The sequence below is a fragment of the Bombina bombina genome, chromosome 8 (genome assembly GCF_027579735.1).
Source record: "Bombina bombina isolate aBomBom1 chromosome 8, aBomBom1.pri, whole genome shotgun sequence".
Taxonomy (NCBI): domain Eukaryota; kingdom Metazoa; phylum Chordata; class Amphibia; order Anura; family Bombinatoridae; genus Bombina; species Bombina bombina.
Window position 1 is genome coordinate 283,086,933 of NC_069506.1, and position 21,707 is coordinate 283,108,639.

At 39.0% G+C, this 21,707-nt stretch overlaps 1 protein-coding gene across 14 annotated transcripts in view; it reads right to left on the minus strand.

Annotated features, from left to right (window-relative positions):
- Positions 1-21,707, minus strand: part of PKNOX2 (PBX/knotted 1 homeobox 2) — a 1,550,023-nt gene that overhangs the window by 98,256 nt on the left and 1,430,060 nt on the right. For 13 of the 14 annotated variants that reach the window (XM_053691420.1, XM_053691421.1, XM_053691419.1 and 10 more), the window contains one exon: positions 5,691-5,810. The exons of the other annotated variant lie outside the window; for it this stretch is intronic. In XM_053691420.1, the coding sequence (XP_053547395.1) occupies positions 5,691-5,810 (120 nt within the window). The remainder of the gene's footprint in view (positions 1-5,690; positions 5,811-21,707) is intronic. 14 annotated transcript variants of the gene reach the window in all.

Consider the following 21,707-nt stretch of genomic DNA (forward strand, 5'->3'; position numbering starts at 1 on the left):
CCCTGTGTCATTCCTGGTAGATACTGTCTCACATCTGTGTGCCCTGTGTCATTCCTGGTAGATACTGTCTCACATCTGTGTGCCCTGTGTCATTCCTGGTAGATACTGTCTCACATCTGTGTGCCCTGTGTCATTCCTGGTAGATACTGTCTCACATCTGTGTGCCCTTTGTCATTCCTGGTAGATACTGTCTCACTTCTGTGTGCCCTTTGTCATTCCTGGTAGATACTGTCTCACTTCTGTGTGCTTCGTGCCATTCCTGGTAGATAATGTCTCACATCTGTGTGCTTCGTGCCATTCCTGGTAGATACTGTCTCACATCTGTGTGCTTCGTGCCATTCCTGGTAGATACTGTCTCACTTCTGTGTGCCCTTTGTCATTCCTGGTAGATACTGTCTCACATCTGTGTGCTTCGTGTCATTCCTGGTAGATACTGTCTCACATCTGTGTGCTTCGTGTCATTCCTGGTAGATACTGTCTCACATCTGTGTGCCCGTGTCATTCCTGGTAGATATTGCCTCACTTTCTACTTCTCAACTATTTTAATCTACACATAATAATGATGACATTTTTCTTCTTCCTTTACTACCTGCATTTTCCCCTTTCTGTTCTGAGGCTGCAGTAAGTTGCTGATCTGGTCACATCTGTCTGGGGTAGGTTAGTTTGCATTATATAATTATTGCTATACGATGGCCCAGTGTGCAGAACAGTTTGCTTTGTTTTATGCTTGTTGTCCTTTATTGCTTGCAAAAAGCTTTTATATACGCAGGACCACGTTTGAGTTGGTTGTAAACTAGTCTAAATCACATGGATACGTGAGTGACTGTAAAATGGTTTTAGTGCTCCTTACTCTTTTTTTTAGAATAGGGGTTTGCAGTTAATGATTTCCGTGAATCACACTAGATTGCACAGAAATCTGCACTTCAGTTTGGAAGAGATAAAAATGTTTGAAATTAAAGAGATGAAAATATTTTATTGTCTAGAATTATTTGTTGTTTAATGGGTCTAAATTCATACACTTTACAATACTGCTGGGAAGATGCGGCAAATTCAAAGCTGCAATTTATAAAAATAAATGAACATTCAATATGTTATGAGTAGGAAGGGAAATCGTAACCATAAAGTGAGTCTCCTGCTGTACCAATTAAAAATCCTAAAATGTGTAAAGGGACATTCTAGAGTACTACAGTTCATTACAGCAATTAATTATTACACAAACGCTCACTGGTAACAACGTGTTTAACTGATGAACATGCAATAGAATCTGTCCTCGAAAATGTTTAAGTATGTGCAAGTATCTCCATGAGTTTTGTCCCACAAGAGGCTGAAGTGCATATTCCAAGTTGCTATCCCTGAAAGAGATAAATTATATCTGTGCTTAAGTGGCCACAGCAAAGGAAATTAAAAGAAACAAAACACATACTTAAGAGATTTTTTTAAGGGGTGTGTCACTGGACTGCAAAATGAATGCAAATGGTACACATAAGATGACTGTGCAAACACTTATAAAACACTGTATATGGAATGCAGTGAGTGACAGTCAATACATACTGTGCATATAGATAAGAAATGTAAAGGGCCCCTCATATGCAAGACAGACAGCGGGAGGTTAAGCATCAATGCAAGACAAGCACGCCACACATGCTTCACATTACAGTGAACTGACTCTCAGAACATAGATAGTATTGTAAACATTTATAAAAACTGGTTTTACATTTATTAACCATGGTGTGGACAAGACCAAATAAGTGAGGAATTTGACAGATTGAAGAGCCAGTGAAAGGTGTGCAACATTGCAGACGGCATTGCAATGGTGCGCAGGGATTGGTACAGAATCCACTCTAATGTATAAACTGTACTTTATTTAACATGTATTGAAGTAATGCTCGTTACACGCTATTGGGCTGATTTATCATCGGTCTGTCCGACATGATCATGTCCGACAGACATCGATAAATGCAGAGCGCATACGCTGTTGCCATTTATCATTGTACAAGCAGTTCTTGTGAGCTGCTTGTGCAATGCTGCCCCCTGTAGATTTGCGGCCGCTAGCAGGAGGTGTCAATCAGTGCGATAGTGTGATATTGGGGGGATTGATGTCTGCAGCCTTAGAGCAGGCGGATCAGTTAAGGAGCAGCGGTCTTAAATGCTGTTTCCAGCGAGCCTGAAGGCTCGTGTGGAAACAGGAGCCATTCGGCCCTTGATAAATCGGCCCCATAATATGGTCCCCCAAATTTAGGAATTTTCAGAGAAAGTACTAGCAATTTTTTTTACTACAGTTAAGTACGCTTGACCAATGCGCCTATACCCTGTTCATACACTTGACATATACACCCATACCCTGTTAATACGCTTGACCTATCCACCCATACCCTGTTCATAAGCTTGACCTATACACCCATACCCTGTTCATACACTTGACCTATACACCCATACCCTGTTCATACACTTGACATATACACCCATACCCTGTTCATACTTAACCTATACACCCATACCCTGTTTATACGCTTGACCTATCCACCCATACCCTGTTCATAAGCTTGACCTATACACCCATACCCTGTTCATACTCGACCTATACACCCATACCCTGTTCATACACTTGACATATACACCCATACCCTGTTCATACTCGACCTATACACCCATACCCTGTTCATACTCGACCTATACACCCATACCCTGTTTATACACTTGACCTATCCACCCATACCCTGTTCATAAGCTTGACCTATACACCCATACCCTGTTCATACTCTTGACCTATACACCCATACCCTGTTCATACTCTTGACCTATACACCCATACCCTGTTCATACTCTTGACCTATATACTGATACCCTGTTCATACACTTGACCTATACACCGATACCCTGTTCATACGCTTGCCATATTCACTCATACCCTGTTCATAAGCTTGACCTATACACCCATACCCTGTTCATACGCTTGACCTGTACACCGATACCCTGCTCATACGCTTGACCTATACACCCAAACCCTGCTCATACTCTTGAACTATAACCCATACCCTGTTCATATACTGCTGTAAAGAAGATGATTTAAAAGTAGAAAATTACTGGCTACCAAAATAAAAAGTCCAAAAATCTACCACCAAATTAGCTCACCAGGTGAATCCTAGTGCACCATATCATTATGGGCTAGATTAAGAGTGGAGTGGTATTTTTCACTCCTGCATTAACTAAGCTAGAAGTACGCTTTATGCGCACGTCTGGTAACACGTGTACTACAAGTTGAAAGTAAAAAGTTTTTGCATGAGCACTAACCTAACGCACGTAAAAAGCCAAAGTTCGAATTTCGCAAACACGTTAACTTATTCCCCCATAATCTCCAATGGACCCTTACTCGTGTGCAAATCCAATCATGATATTAATATTTCACATTCCAGTGTTCTTCATGTAGCAGAATATGTTCTATCTATTCATAAATACATATTTCTATACATAACTGATGGTTTTTTGTAAAATATATATCTATACTATATATCTATACCCCCTCTCTCTCTCTCTCTCTCTCTCTCTCTCTCTCTCTCTCTCTCTCTATATATATATATATATATATATATATATATATATATATATATATATAATTATATATATATATATATAATTATATATAGGTAAGTATACAGTATATATATATATATATATATATATATATATATATATATATATATCCTATAATATAAAAGGCCAAGTGTGTTTGTCCGAAGCTGCCATGCGCAGTAGAGACAGCACGAGGACAAACACACCTGGCCTTAGAGTCCCTACCTGAGAGAGGGAGAGAAAGGGGGGGAGAGAGAGGGGGGGGGAGAGAGAGAAAAAGATGGGGGAGAGAAAGCAATAGAGAGGGGGAGAGGGAGAGCAAAACAGAGGGATGGAGAGAGAGAGCAAAAGAGAGGGATGGAGAGAGAGAGCAAAAGAGAGGAGAGAGAGCAAAAGAGAGGAGAGAGCACAAAACAGAGAGGGGGAGAGAGAGCGCAAAAGAGAAGGGGGGAGAGAGAGCGCAAAAGAGAAGGGGGGAGAGAAAGCGCAAAAGAGAGGGGGGAAGAGAACGCAAAAGAGAGGGGGGGAGAGAAAGCGCAAAAGAGTGGGGGAGAAAGAGCGAAAAAGAGGGGGGGAGAGAGAGCGCAAAAGAGGGGGGGAGAAAGAGCGCAAAAGAGGGGGGAGAAAGAGCGCAAAAGAGGGGGGAGAGAGAGCGCAAAAGAGGGGGGAGAGAGAGTGCAAAAGAGAGGGGGGAGAGAGCGCAAAAGAGAGGGGGAGAGAGAAAGCGTAAAAGAGAGGGGGGGAGGTAGAGAGTGCAAAAGAGAGGGGGAGAGAGAGAGTGCAAAAGAGAGGGGGAGAGAGAGAGCAAAAGAGAGGGGGAGGGAGAGAGAGAGCAAAAGAGAGGGGGAGGGAGAGAGGGCAAGGGGTGGGACCGCTGTACTGCAAAAAAGGCCAGTGTAAACGGACTTTAGGACTATTATTATTATTATCGGTTATTTGTAGAGCGCCAACAGATTCCGCAGCGCTATAAACAAAGGGGGAGTACAACAAAATAATTACAGGGTAGAGGGCCCTGCCAAGAGTTGCACTGTTGTAGTCAGCTCTTAAGAAGGTGAACTACAAACAGCTGGACTTTTAGGCTTACATGCTAAGAGGGTTCAGGGGATTGCAGTGGAGGAGAGGAACTGGTATTAGGAAAGGTTAGCGTAGGTTGTATGCGTCCCTGAACAGTAGAGGACTAGTATATATATATATATATATATATATATATATATACAGATATATAAAAATATATATTTAAAAATACTTAGTACTTATGTTATGCGGAGAACATTGGAATGTGAAATATTTACAGTAGACACTATAACAATTAAATATGAATATTGCATAAACATGATTTTACGTGTTTTCAGCTACTTAACTGCAAAGGGCTCTTATGTCTTACGTGTGTACATATGTATTTATGTGTTTTTACGTGTATATATGTCTGTAAATACATAAATACATACAGTATGTACACATATATAGACAGATGTACACACACATACATACATATTTACATATACATATTTAGACATGTATATGTATACATCTCTATCTTAAAGCCCTTTGCCTGCCTTTTTTTCTAATACCTGAGATCTCATATCTTTGAGCCCTTATAACTTTTTTAAAAAATGTTTTATTTTAATAATTTTATTAGATGGGGTTATTATGAGTTTAACTGTACTTTTTAAATGTAATTTTGATTTGTTTTGTGTAAATTTTTAGTCAATCACAATAGTTAACCAAAGCTTTGAAGTTGCGTTCATGCGAACGCGTTTACTTTCAACCCCTTATCGCTTGCGCGCAACAATAAGCGCGCCACTCGTAAACTAGCCCTATTTAAATATTTTTTTTTTATGGCACTGATTTCTTTTCTCAGACACAGAGCTACTTAAAAAACATGTTTTGGCAAGTAATGAATACAGTATGTGATATGTATGGTCCATTCCCAAGCACTAACACAGCAAATGGACAAGTTAGCAATATGTAACCTGCTCTAATATGATACAAAGATTTTTCATAAGCTTTTCCCCACCCTCTGGAGCAGCATGTATACGGCTGTATGCACAGCTTATATTCTATACATAGTGAGTTGCTAAGGAAGCTGTGTGTGCGCGGCGCTGTGCCTCTCTTCTTACCATCAGATGCTGGAATAGCCAAGAGCGCATTATGTTCGTTGCGTGCTTTGGAAGGACTCCGCGCTTGTTCTTAGACTTTTTATCTTCACTGTCAAGCAGAGAGCTCAATTCCAGGTTAACCTACGGGGCAGGAGAAGACAAAGGCAGAGAGAAAAGCTTGAGATCAACACAAATATGTCAAGATTAGATACCTGAGGATCTTGTATACCCTGGGTCCTCTGGATTTATGGCTAAACGATATCCGTATGAAGTATACATTACATTGTCTACATAAACCACCATGTACAGTGTGCCCCCTGCAGATACTCGCTACAGATATGCAATGTTGTCTGCCAGCCGCTGGTGCACAGATGGTAATGCATATAGCACTTACATATTCACATATATTCATTTGCCTTATTCTGTGTTTATGAATTGTTAAACACGCACAAGAAAACAAAATAAATGTTTTAAAAGGAATTAAACTCATTTTGTTTTACAGTCCAGGAGCAAACACCTTGAAAAGCCTCTTAAGTATGTTTATCTTGAGGTCAGTTAGATACAGATACAAACAACCTCCTGTACTTATGAAGCAATGACTTTGTAGCATGTTACGAGTTGTGTTCTGAACACTAAAATGTACATTCCAACCTTTCGGGGAAAGTGGAAAAAAAAGTATTTTTTAGATTTTCAGAAATGGGGGCAAAAAATGAATTAAAGTAAATTATAAAGTTTTATTTTTTTTTACTCATAATTACTTGTGACTGCTAAATCATACCTTTACCTTCACATATAGAACAATATTAGTTACTGATTTTTGTAGATACAATTTTGACATAATTAATTTTGATTATCAACCAATATGATTTTTAATAAATAAAAAAGTAAATAAAAATTTACGAAGGAGTTTGATGACCTCGGCAGCAGTCTGCAAATGACAATAAAACCTTTATGTATTGTGACAGGTTATATAGTCTGAGGAATTACTGAGAACACACAGACTCGTGTTATAAGCTGCCCTTTCTTCTCAGGAAGCAAGGCTTAAAAAGGCAGCACCCGTTACCATGGTAACCACCTTCTCAATCCTCTGGCAACACAATAGCATCCTGATTTCCATAGTGACTGTGGGGGTAAAAGGAAAAATTTTGTGGCTTCGGGACCAGTTTGTGTGCTCTGAAACAAGTGGGAAGTTGATGTGATGCTCCTGTGTTGTGTAATTACGTCATGATATCTTATCTTAGTGGGTCACATTTACATTAATGAAATTTTTGGAAAACATGGTACACGTTACAGAAAATACATGATGCTGGAAAAACAGAGCCAATTTACCTCTTTTGTGCTACTATGAAGAGCTTTAATGGTGTCAGTTCTAGATGGTGTCATTACTGTAACCCCCCAAATCTCAATCATGTCTGCAAGAAAGTTCTTCTCTACATGTAACCCTGATATCTCTAATGTGTCTACACACGTACATCTGCAAGGAAGCTCCTCTATAAATGTAAACCTGAAATGTTTAATGTGTCTACAGACATACATCTGCAAGCAAGTTCTTCTCTACATGTAACCTTGAAATCTCTAATAAGTCTATAGACATATCTGCAAGGATGTTTTTCTCTTCATGTAACCCTGATATCTCTAATGAATCTATAGACATACATCTACAAGGAAATTCTTCTCTTCATGTAACCCTGATATCTCTAATGAGTCTACAGACATACAGTACATCTACAAGGGCATTCTTCTCTTCATGTAACCCTGATATCTATAATGAGTCTACAGACATACAGTACATCTACAAGGGCATTCTTCTCTTCATTTAACCCGAATATATCTCTAATGAGTCTACAGACATACAGTACATCTACAAGGACATTCTTCTCTTCATGTAACCCTGATATCTCTAAAGAGTCTACAGACATACATCTACAAGGAAGTTCTTCTCTTCATGTAACCCTGATATCTCTAATGAGTCTATAGACATATCTGCAAGGATGTTTTTCTCTTCATGTAACCCTGATATCTCTAATGAGTCTATAGACGTTCATCTGCAAGGGTGTTTTTCTCTTCATGTAGCCCTGATATTTCTAATGTGTCTACAGACGTACATCTACAAGGAAGTTCTTCTCTTCATGTAACCCTGATATCTCTAATGAGACTATAGACGTACAGCTACAAGGAAGCTCTTCTCTACATGTAACCCTGAAATCTGTAATTTGGCTACAGACGAACATCTGCAAGGAAGTTTTTCTCTACATGTAACCCTGATATCTATAATGTGTCTACAGATGTACATCTACAAGGAAGTTCTTCTCTTCATGTAACCCTGATATCTATGTGTCTACAGACGTACATCTACAAGGAAGTTCTTCTCTTCATGTAACACTGATATCTCTAATGTGTCTACAGACGTACATCTACAAGGAAGTTCTTCTCTTCATGTAACCCTGATATCTCTAATGAGACTAGATGTACAGATACAATGAAGCTCTTCTCTAAATGTAACCCTGATATCTCTAATGAGACTACAGACGTACATCTACAAGGAAGTTCCTATCTACATGTAACCCTGAAATGTCTAATGTGTCTACAGACGTACATCTACAAGGAAGCTCTTCTCTACATATTTTCCACTATACAGGCAGGCACTGTGATCAAAGTCAATGTGTATATAAATTATATAGACCCCTTAAGTATAATCAAGAGGGTCTAGAAACTGGGTCCTGTCCCCCACATATTCCTGGCCGATAACCGGAACCTCAGCATCAGATGGGGGTCAAGAACACAGTAAGAGGTGAATAAACTGTTCACAGACACAATTCAGTCTGTACACAAACTTTCAAAATGTGAAAATGCAATTAAAAAACACTACTTAGCGGTAGGAATTTAAAGCCTTGCATAGCCAATCAGCATAGTGTATTATAATGAGGTACTTGTTCCTACTCCAATCAGGCCGATGTACATCAGGTCATCATTGCAAGGGGACATACCTCTGTGCCGTGTTATAATAAGGCTTAAGGGTAAGAGCATAAAGCAATCTATACGCACTGATGTTATGTAAGATGGTTTATTTCACACACAAAAAAATAAATATAAAAAAATAAGCAGGCAACGTATTATTTAAATGGGACAAGACTTAGCCAAACACAGGAGGAAAGGGATTTGGGAGTAGTAATAGATAACAAGCTAAAGATGGGTGCACAATGCAGGGCAGCAGCTTCAAAGGCTATTAAGATACTAGCATGTATTAAAAGAGGCATCGACTCAAGGGAGGAAAGCATAATTCTGTCACTATATAAAGCCCTGGTAAGACCTCACCTTGAGTATGGAGTGCAGTTATGGGGACCGATCGCAAAAAAAGATATTGCAGAACTAGAAAAAGTTCAGAGAAGGGCCACAAATCTAATAAGGGGATTGGAGAATTTAACCTATGAGGAGAGGCTAGCCAAACTGGGTCTGTTTTCTTTAGAAAAAAGGCGCTTAAGAGGTGACATGATTACTTTATATAAATATATTCAAGGCCCATATACAGAGATGGCAGAAGCGCTGTTTATTCCAAGAAAATTGTTTGTGACCAGAGGTCACAATTTAAGGTTGGAGGAAAGGAGATTTAATCTCCTGCAACAGAAACGTTTTTTCACTGTAAGAGCAATACAATTTTGGAACTTATTACCAAAGGAGGTAGTGAATGCCAATACCCTAGATACATTTAAAAATTATTTGGATACATTTCTGTCTATAAACAAAATTCATGGATATGATTGCTAGTATTAAATGGGTCACCTTTTAGTGGGATTATTTAAGTTTAACTGGATTTCACATATGACTCAAGTAAACAAAAAGTATAAGAAAATGTTATTATATAATTATTTGGAATATTTAATTGGGTTCAATAGGCTGAATCCAATAATAGAGTGCAGCTCATGATGAAATATAATATTTAATTTTGCTAAATAGAATATGGATTGTATACAATTAGCTGCTATAGATATAAAACTATAACATGAAACTGGTGCCAACTGGGTTAATAACACCGGATATATTAGTTATGGAAGCAGTTGTTTCACCTCTTGCCGTGTGCTTGACTACCCCACCTGATGCCGAGGCTCCAGTTATCAGCCAGGAATCTGGAAGGGGGGACTTGGTTTCTAAACCCTATTGCAAAATACATAAAGGTCTATATTGTTTTTTCTGTCATTAGACTTTTGGTATATAGTTTATCATTTCAATATATGAAGTTACATTTTAGTAGTTGATTGTGCATAAATCACTTCTTTTTCTGTTTTTTGATTAACTGTTCTGAAGCTAAAACACAATAAACCCTAATGCACAGTGAAGGCAAAACGTATAACCGTAGGTGCTAATTTATATAATGTTGGGTTTGCATCAATCTCCAGTCACGTATTTGCCTCTCTGTATATTTAAGTAATGTATAGATATTCTGTAGTAAATTTCCTCATCTAAAAGTACTGCAGCTTTCAGAAAATACTGTAAAATTGAATTGGCTGAGTAGTAAGGCAGTTGAAACAAAACACATTCATAGAGACAAACAGTATTTGTGTATGCACCTGAGGTCATGTAGCCTGATTTGCAAATGCAGGGCTGTTAGTCTAAACTGTGCACAGGACTGACATCTGTGTTACCCCCTTATACCCAACTCTGCCTGCTCTAGGTACCGGATAGGCAAGTTAAGTGCCCTGATGTTGAGGCTTTAAGAGAAATTGATATTTATTTTGCTATTAAAAAATAAATTTGGAATCAGGGATTATAAAACATATTTTTTTTGGAAAAATAACATGTATGAGTAATTTTGGTGAAAGAGCCAAATATGGTGCGAGTTTTGAATGAAATGTTGGGTAATAAAGAAGAAATGGAAAACAATTTAAATTCCAAATCAAAGACATTGTTCTCTGGTATTATCCCAAAGCATTACAAAATGAACTTTGCAAGCCCATACATTAGACATCTATAATCACTAGATATTTATGGTGTTGCTGTCCTCCCCCATATATTACTATAGTACATCCAAAACTCAGAGGTACCAGCTAGCCAGACCTTGCATGGTGGATATCTTTTTTACATGTTCAGGAAAAGCAAATAGTTTAGGGTGGGAGAATGTAAACAAAGACAGACATTGGTAAGGTCCACCACCAGTAGCACATATGGCATTTAGCTTTTTGGTCATCTTTAAGAACACAAACTCATTTACACCAGCCCCTATTTGGCTACAGCAAATTAGACCAGGAACATGAATCTCACAGCATTTTTAAGAGGTTAAACCCTGAACTGCTCTTGATTATCAAAATCTTGTACATTGTGCTAACAAGTGTTAAATTAGACATTTCTAATGCAAAACAGCACTTAATTACTAATAAACGCTATGGGGCAGATTTATTAATGTATGGCGGACATGATATGCTGCAGCGTATGGTGTCTGCCAGACATCGCTGAATGTGGACAGCATACGCTGTCGGCATTCAACATTGCACAAGCAGTTCTAGTGAAATGCCCCCTGCAGATTCGCAACCAATCGCCCGCTAGCAGGGGGTGTCAATCAACCCAATCGTATGCATTCGGGTTGGTTGCTGTACGCCACTCAGAGGCGGCGGATCCAGTTAAGGAGCAGCGGTCTTAAGATCGCTGCTTTTTAACTCCCGTTTCTGGCGAGCCTGAAGGCTCGTGCGGAGACAGGGTGGGTTGGCCCCATTCGGGGCATAGTAAATCAGTCCCTATGAATTAAATGGCCCTTTAACCAATTAATGTCCAATTTTCGAGTTTTGCAGTTATACGTGTTTATAAAGTTGGATGTGTTTATAAACTTATAAGTGTTTATACAGTTATAAAATTGTTTATAGTTATACTTGTTTATAAAGTTTTATGTTTTTATATAGTTATGTGTTTATACAGTAATAAGTGTTTATAACATTATACATGTTTACATAGTTATGTGTTTCTAACGTTATAAATGTTTATAAAGTTTATATAGTTGTGTGTTTATAAAGTTTATACAGTTATACATGTTTATACAGTAAAACATGTTTATAAAGTTATACATTTTTATAAAGTTATAAGTGTTTATATAGTTGTTATGTGTTTATAAATGTATAAGTGTTTATAAAGTTATACATGTTTATAAAGTTATGTGTTTATAAAGTTATAAGTGTTTATATAGTTGTTATGTGTTTATAAATGTATAAGTGTTTATACAGTAATAGGTGTTTATAAAGTTATACATGTTTATATAGTTGTGAACACAAAAAGGAAGAACAGAGCGCAACCGCAACTCAAGGTAAAAGTTTTATTGATTCTTCGAGCGCTAAAAACAAATTGCACTTACAAGATATTGGCAATATTCAGACCTTTTGGTTTAAAATTCACAGGACCGCAATCACGCTGTCAGCTCTCCACGCTGAAATCCAGTATGGCGTCACAGTGTAATCCACAGGCACAGGTATTGGTGACCAAGTAATAGTGATACTTGCAACTGCAATTGGAATAAATGTTTTGCAATAGTGTCCTTTTGTTTTAAACAGGTCTACGCGTTTCGTCCTTTTGAACAGGACTTTTTCAAGACTCAGGGTTCAAGACTCAGGGTCTTGAAAAAGTCCTGTTCAAAAGGACGAAACGCGTAGACCTGTTTAAAACAAAGGGACACTGTTGCAAAACATTTATTCCAATTGCAGTTGCAAGTATCACTATTACTTGGTCACCAATACCTGTGCCTGTGGATTACACTGTGACGCCATACTGGATTTCAGCGTGGAGAGCTGACAGCGTGATTGCGGTCCTGTGAATTTTAAACCAAAAGGCCTGAATATTGCCAATATCTTGTAAGTGCAATTTGTTTTTAGCGCTCGAAGAATCAATAAAACTTTTACCTTGAGTTGCGGTTGCGCTCTGTTCTTCCTTTTTGTGTTCACAGTTACCAGTTGTTGAGGCGCTCTTCAGCGTCCGGCGATCAGTGAAGCAGCACCGCACTCATTTACAGAGACAGGAGGATTCACAGTCAAGATTCTAAAGACATAATATCTTTCACCATACTCCTTGGGACATCGAGGTGAGACCATCATCAAAACTCGATGTTATTCGATTTAGCAATTTTGTGGTAGTAAGTTTCAGTATTGTTTTACATATAGTTTTGTTTAAAGAGATTTTTTCGTTTGAATTATATTTGTAATTGTAAATCTATATCATTGATATCATTGTAAAACACACTAAGTGAATATGTATATATGACAAGGAGTGCTTAATGTATAGCTCAACCTGACCTTATATTATTGTAAATATTGTTTTTATATATTTGTATTAAGTCAGGGTTGCAGGGTAAAGCCAGATATTTAAAGTGAAATCAATCCCTGCAGTGGGGGGTCTGTTAGCGCAGTGTTAAGGTAACAGTTTAGGATGTTTATATAGTTATGTGTTTATAAAGTTATAAGTTTTTATAAAGTTATAATTATTTATATATGTATGTGTTTATATAGTTAGAAGTGTTTATACTGTTAAAAGTACAGATATTATAATGGAGCAACTCATCAGATTAAACTAAAGCTAAAGCTATAAATTACAGACGCCTAGATTACGAGTTTTGAGCGCTATAGGGAAATTAACGAACGCAAACAAAAGTGGCGTTATTTAATCCCCTATAGCGCTGCCATTACAAGTTTTAAAAAACCTGGCTTGTGCGGGTGATATGGGGTTTTTAAGCTCCATACCACACCAAAAACAAGCGCTGTTCTGATGTGCTCGTGCACGCTTTCCCCATAGACATCAATGGGGAGAGCAGGTCAGAATAAAGTCTAAAACCTGCGATCGCAGAAAGAAAAGCTCTGTAACGCAGCCCCATTGATGTCTATGGGGAAAAAAACACTACAGTTTAAACCCAACACCCTAACATAAACCTCACGTCTAAACACCCCTAATCTGCTGCCCCCGACATCGCCGACGCCCGCCTACAGTTATTAACTCCTAATCTGCCCCTCCCGATATCACTGCCACCTAAATAAAGTTATTAACCTCTAATCTACCGCTCTCAATATTGCGGCCACTATACTAAAGTTATTAACCCCTATTCCACCGCATCCCAACAACCCCTGCCAATATATTAAAGTTATTAACCCCTATTCCGCCGCTCCCCGACATCGCCGCAACTAAATAAAGTTATTAACCCCTAAACCTCTGGCCTCCCACATCACTACAACTAAATAAACCTATTAACCCCTAAACTGCCAGCCCCCCACATCGCAACACCCCATAACTTTAACATAATTAAAATAGATCTAAATTAAATTTACAATTATTAACTAAATAGTTCCTATTTAAAACTAAATACAAACTTACCTGTAAAATAAAACCTAAGCTAGCTACAATATAACTAATAGTTATATTGTAGCTAGCTTAGGTTTTAATTTTATTTCACAGGTAAATTTGTATTTATTTTAACTAGGTAGACTAGTTAGTAAATAGTTATTAACTATTTATAAACTACCTAGTTAAAATAAATACAAACTTACCTGTGAAATAAAACCTAAGCTCCTTTACACTAAAAACTAACATTACAAAAAATAAAAAACTACCATTACAAAAAAAACAAAAACGAAATTATCCAAAAAAATAAAAATTATTCCTATTCTAATACCCTTTTTAAAAAAAAAAAAAAACCCACCCCAGAATAAAAAAGCCTAATCTAGAATAAACTACCAAGGGCCAAAATACAAACACCCCCTAACAGTATACAAACCCCACCCCCAAACTACCAAGGGCCCTTAAAAGGGCCTATTTGGGGGCCCTTAAAAGGGCCTTTTGTAGAGCATTGCCCTAAGTTAAAGAGCTATTTTGCTATAAAAAAAAACACCCCTAACAGTATACAAACCCCACCTCCCAAACTACCAAGGGCCCTTAAAAGGGCCTTTTGTAGGGCATTGTCCTAAGTTAAACAGCTCTTTTGCTACAACAAACACCACCTAAAAAATACATTACACAAAATAACAAATTATCAAAAATAATAAAAATCATTCCTATTCTAATACCCATTAAAAAAAACACCCCAAAATAAAATACCTAATACCTAACCTTAAAAGGGCCTTTTGTAGGGCATTGCCCTAAATATATCAGCTCTTTTTGTGGAAAATACAAATACCCACTAACATTACAAACCCCCACCCCCCAAACCCACAAAATAACTATCTAAAAAAATTAAATGTATGCTTACCTGATACATTTCTTTCTTTCTTGACACGATGAGTCCACGGATCATCATCAATTACTATTGGTAATATCACTCTTGGACAGCAGGAGGAGGCAAAGAGCACCACAGCAAAGCTGTTAAATATCTCTCCCCTAACCATAATCCCCCAGTCATTCGACCAAAGGGAAAGGAGAGAAAGGAAGTAACACAAGGTGCAAAGGTGCCTGAGGTTTATATAAAAAGAAACTGTCTGAATACAGGGCTGGCCTTGGACTCACCGTGTCAAGAAATAAATACATTTATCAGGTAAGCAAGTTTTCTATTTAATAACACTGAGTCCACGGATCATCAACAATTAGTGTTGGGAACTAATACCCAAGCCAAGCCAGAGGACACAGATGATAAGGGAGGGACAAGACAGGAACCTAAACAGAAGGCACCACTGCCTGAAGAACCTTTCTTCCAAAAGAAGCCTCAGCCGAGGCAAAAATATCGAATTTATAGAATTTGGAAAAAGTGTGCAAAGATGACCAAGTTGCAGCCTTGCAAATCTGTTCCACAGAAGCTTCATTTTTGAAGGCCCAGGAAGAAGAAGCAGCCCTTGTGGAATGAGCTGTGATTTTCTCAGGAGGTTGCTGTCCAGCAGTCTCATATGCCAAGTGAATAACGCTCTTCAGCCAAAGGGAAAGTGAAGTAGCCGTAGCTTTCTGATCCTTGCGTTTCCCAGAAAAGCAAACAAACAATGCAGGAGACTGATGAAAGTCCTTAGTTGCCTGCAAATAAAATTTTAGCGCTCGCACAACATCTAGATTATGTAACAAGCGTTCTTTGTGAGAAGAAGGATTAGGACACAAAGAAGGTACAACGATTTCCTGATTAATATTCTTGACCGAAACAACCTTGGGCAGGAAACCAGAAAAGCAAACAAATAATGCAGGAGACTGACGAAAGTCCTTAGTTGCCTGCAAATAAAATTTTAGCACTCGTACAACATCTAGATTACGTAACAAGCGTTTTTTGTGAGAAGAAGGATTAGGACACAAAGAAGGTACAACGATTTCCTGATTAATATTCTTGACCGAAACAACCTTGGGCAGGAAACCAAACCTAGTAAGCAGAACCACCTTATCAGAGTAAAATATAAGATAAGGAGAATCACACTGTAAAGCAGAGAGTTCAGAAACTCTCCGAGAAGAGGAAATAGTAACAAGAAACAAAACTTTTCAAGATAACATCTTAATATCTAAAGAATGCATAGGCTCAAATGGAGCCTGTTGTAAAACTTTAAGAACAAGGTTAATACTCCATGGAGGAGTAACAGGTTTAAACACAGGCCGAATTCTAACCAAGGGCTGACAAAATGATTGCACGTCTGGCACATCCGCCAAGCACTTATGTAACAAAATAGAAAATGCCGAAATCTGACCCTTTAGAGTACTTGCCGGCAAACTTCTCCAGACCATGCTGGAGAAAGGACAAAATCCTAGGAATCCTTACTCTACTCCAAGAGTATCCTTTGGATTCACACCGATACAAGTATTTACGCCAGATCTTATGGTAAATCCTGCGAGTCACAAGCTTAGGAGGCTGAATCAAGGTCTCAATGACCAACTCTGAAAATCCATGCTTAGATAAAACTAAGCGTTCAATCTCCAAGCAGTCAGCTTCAGAGAAACGAGATTTGGACGAAGGAAGGGACCCTGAAGTAGAAGGTCCTTCCTCAGAGGCAGTCTCCAAGGTGGAAAGGATGACATTTTCACTAAGTCTGCATACCAAATCCTGCGAGGCCATGCCGGGGCTATGAAAATTACAGACACCCTCTCCTGCTTGATTCGAGCAATGACTCTTGGAAGGAGAGCGAACGGAGGAAACAGGTATGCTAGACTGAAGTTCCAAGGAACTGCCAGAGCAATGATCAAAAATGCCTGTGGATCTCTTGACCTCGAGCCATATCTCGGAAGTTTGGCATTCTGACGAGAAGCCATGAGATCCAACTCCGGCTGCCCCCACTTGAGGGTCAAAATGGAAAACACATCCGACTCCCCGGGATGAAAAGTCTGTCTGCTCAGAAAAGCTGCTTCCCAATTGTCCACGCCTGATCTAGATCTACACACGGAGACAGGTCTGCATAGTTCCCGTTCCATTGTCTGAGCATGCATAACTGCAGAGGTCTGAGATGGAACCGAGCAAACAGAATGATGTCCATGGAAGCCACCATCAGACCGATTACCTCCATACATTGAGCTACTGATGGCTGTGGAGAGGACTGAAGGGCAAAACAAGAGTAGAAAATCTTTCTTTTTCTGACCTTTTCTTTTCTTAACAGGGAGTCTATTATGGTCCCCAAAAATATGACCCTTGTAGCTGGAACCAGATACATTTTTTCCTGATTCACCTTCCATCCGTGGGATCGAAGAAAAGACAACAAGATCTCTGTATGAGATTCTGCTTGTTGAAAAGATTGCACCTGAACCAGAATGTCTTTCAGATAAGGTCCCACTGCAATGCCCCGAGATTGAAGCAAAGCTAAAAGAGCCCCCAGAACCTTTAAAAAAAATAAGCGAAGGTGTTCGAGATTAAATCTGAAGGATACCACTTCAGCATCAGAAGAAGGAATTACACTGAGTCTGAAATTTTCCCCTCAGATGCTACCGACATGTATTCTTTCTCAGGCTTATGGGAAGGGACACTCTGGATAGCCAGAACTTGATCAGAAACCTTACTAACTGTTTCCTTAAATTTCCTTTTCTGCCTTCCCTGCAACATAGGGAAAGCTGACAAGGCCTCAGATACAGCAAGGGATACCTGGGAAGCAATGTCTTGTAGAGAAAATCCTACAGGATTGTAAGAGGAAACACAGGGCATTGTATGTGGAGACTGAAAAAGTTGGGACGTTTGAGGAGAAAGCTGCGGCATATCTGCAATAGGAGACACCTGAACAGCATTTGCCTTGGATAATGGTGGCTCATGGTCAAATATGTTATCTCTATAACTTAAAGTTCTCTCAATGCATGAAGAACAAAAAGGAACTGGGGGTTCCACCTGAGCATCAAAACATAATTGACAAGCAGCAACTTTGCCTGGGATAATGGTTTGAAAAGCCTCTTGATCCATCTTATGTAATCAATAAGGATAAAGTGTAAAAATTATTTAATTGAAAATAAATATAAATATGTACTTTGTCTTTAAATAGAAATGTGTGTTAGTGCAACAAACCAAATAGACCACAGGCTACCTATACACCTCAGTAGCTTTACTGAGGTGCCTACCTGTCCTGCAGCTCACAGAGTGACTTCCCTCACAGAAGAAACAATCCCCTTTTCAAATACAAAGTGGTTACAGAGCCCTAACTGCCGGAAAAAAACAGCTTACAACAGTAATCTCCATGACTAAAAGTTAAAGTATAAAAACTACTATAACACACTGAGCCACCATAAATCACCTCAAAAGAAACCCCAAACATAAAGGTTTAATAAAGACCCATATTAAATAAGACAGCTTTTAGCAGTAACAAGTGCCAGCAATCTCCTTGTAAAAGAAAATTAAAATGGGACTTACCTGAAAGTACTGTCCGGCAGCAGGACAGCTCACCTGGTTTGAGAGGGTACAACACCTCACATGGACCTGTGAAGAGAGAAAAACTGAGTAAACCTACTCAGGGTTTTTAGTTAGGGCAGCAGATTCTTGAGAAAACTCAGTGAGGATTGTACCTCACAAGTTTCTCAAGTGCTCAAAAGCCACCACGGCCCACTGAAGAGACTGATGTTGACTAGACTAGACCCCAGAAAGGAACAGAGTAAGCTTACTCTCCTAAAAAAATAATAAAATCTTGATTGCAAGAAAACTTCTCATCAGACACCTAAACTTCACCTTCTCCTTCCACTACAGGCAAAGAGAATGACTGGGGGATTATGGGTAGGGGAGTGATATTTAACAGCTTTGCTGTGGTGCTCTTTGCCTCCTCCTGCTGGCCAGGAGTGATATTCCCAACAGTAATTGATGATAATCCGTGGACTCACTGTGTCATTAGAAAGAAAACTAAGTTACCCATTGCCCTGAAAAGGGCATTTGGACGGGCATTGCCCTTAAAAGAGCATTCAACACTTTTGCTGCCCAAACCCTAATCTAAAAAAAAAAACCACCCAAAAAACCCTTAAAAAAATCTCACTAACCTCCAACGATTCACTTATAGTTTTTGAAGTCCCGCTTGAACGATCTTCATCCCGGCGGAGAAGTCCTCATCCAGGCGGCGAGAAGTCTTCATCCAGGCGGTCTCTTCAATCTTCATCCCGGCAGCGAAGTCCTCATCCAAGCGGCGAGAAGTCTTCATCCAGACGGCCTCTTCAATCTTCATCCAGACGGCATCTTCTATCTTGATCCCGGCGACGCGGAGCAGGACCATCCTGAAGACATCTGGCGCAGAGTATCCTCTTCATACGGTCGCCGACGTACACTGAATCTTCAATGCAAGGTACGCGATTCAAGATAGCGTCGCTTGCATTTCTATTGGCTGAAAGATTTGAATCAGCCAATAGAATGAGAGCTGCTTAAATCCTATTTTGCTGTTCAAATCAGCCAATAGGATTTAAGCAACTTTAATTCTATTGACTGATTCATCATTCAATAGAATTAGAGCTGCTTAAATCCTATTGGCTGATTTGAACAGCCAATAGGATTTTAGCAGCTCTCATTCTTTTGGCTGATTCAAATATTTCAGCCAATAGGAATGCAAGGGACGCCATCTTGAATCGCGTACCTTGCATTGAAGATTTAGTGTACGGTGGTGACCGTATGAAGAGGATGCTCCGCGCTGGATGTCTTCAGGATGGACCCGCTCTGCGCCGCCGGGATCAAGATAGAAGATGCCGCCTGGATGAATATCGAAGAGGCCGCCTGGATGAAAATCGAAGAGGCCGCCTGGATGAAGATCGAAGAGGCCGCCTGGATGAAGATCGAAGAGGCCGCCTGGATGAAGATCGAAGAGGCCACCTGGATGAGGACTTGTCCACCGGGATAAAGATCGTTCAAGCGGGACTGCAAAAACTGTAAGTGGATCGTCGGGGGTTAGTGTTAGGTTTTTTTAAGGGTTTTTTGTATGGTTTTTTTTTTAGATTAGGGGTTGGGCAGCAAAAAAGCTAAATGCCCTTTTAAGGGCAATGCCCATCCAAATGCCCTTTTCAGGGCAATGGGTGATTTAGGTTTTTTATTTTGGGGGGGTGGATGGAGGGTGGGTTTTACTGTTGGGGGGGTCTTTTTTTTTTTTTTTTACAGGTAAAAGAGCTAATATCTTTGGGGCAATGCCCCACAAAAGGCCATTTTAAGGGCCATTGGTAGTTTATTGTAGGCTAGGTTTTTTTTTATTTTGGATGGACTTTTTTATTTTGATAGGGCTATTAGATTAGGTGTAATTCTTTTTTATTTTTGATCATTTCGTTTGTTATTTTCCATACTTTAGTGTTTGTTATTTTTTGTAATGTAGTCTTTTTTTTGTAATTAGATACTTTGTAATTTTTAGAGTACTGTTAGGATTTTTTTAATGTGCAGTTTAGTTTATTTAATTGGTAGTTAGTTTAATTTTAGTTTAATAATTATATTAGTTTAAAAGTTAGTTTAAAATTAGCTTTTTAATTTGACAGGTAAGTTTAAATTTAGTTTAAGCTTGGGAAATTGTAATTTTAATATAAATTTAGGGGGGGCATTAGGGTTACTAGTTTAAATTAGTTTATTGCAATGTGGGGGCTTTCGGTTTAGGGGTTAAAAGGTTTATTATAGTGGCAGCGGTGTAGGACTTAATAACTTTAGTATAGAGGGGGCGATGTGGGCGGACGGCAGATTAGGGGTTAATAATATTTAAATAGTGTTTGCGATGCGGGAGGGCGGCGGTTTAGGGGTTAATAACTTTAGTATAGTGGTGACGATGTCGGGGAGTGGCGGAATAGGGGTTAATAAATTGTATTAGTGGCGGCGATGTCGGGAGCGGCAGATTAGGGGTTAATAACTTTATTATAGTATTTGCGATGCGGGAGGGCCTCGGTTTAGGTGTTAATAGGTAGTTTATACTTTTTAACACATTAGTTATGAGTTTCTTGTTACAGCTTTGTAGCGTAAAACTCATAATTACTGACTTTAGATGGCGGTACGGATCTTGTCGTTTTAGAGTGTAACGCTCGCTTTTTAACGTCACCGCAAAACTCGTAATACCAGCACTATAGGAATCCCATTAAAAAAAACGTAATTTTTACGTGTGCGGGACTGACGTGTTACACGCTAAAAGGCTTGCTTTACACCTATACCGACAAGACTTGTAATGACTGCTGTGCTGTTTTAACGCTGAAAATGCCATATTTTCAGCGTTAAAAAACGGACGCACAGACTTGTAATCTATCTGAGAGTCAGTTAGTTACGCAAAAACACCTGCTATTTTGTGACCACCTCACTAGCTTATAGACTGCAAAGGAGATGTGCACAGCTGAACTCTTTGTGCTTTATAATCCCTTCTGTACCAGACCAGGACTTAGAGAGCTTTTTGTAGGAGTCCCCCAAACTAATAAGAAGAACTCTGCAGACTAAGTTCTAATAAAGTTGTGATAATTGTGCTCCTTTTATTGCTAAACATTAAAGAAGAAGATGGAGTAGAATGTGTAAAGCAATAAAAGGGGCCATATTACCTTAGTCTCTTCACAGTTTCTGCTGCATCATTATCTTTATCAACTCAACCACTATACCCTGGTATGTGCCTGTGGCAGGCAGGACTGGCTGGGCTATCTATGGGCTCATGCAGTCATTTTTAAGGCGCAAACAAGGGAATAAAATATTAGGAAACAGGTCAGCAGAGATAAAGCTACTTGATGTTACAG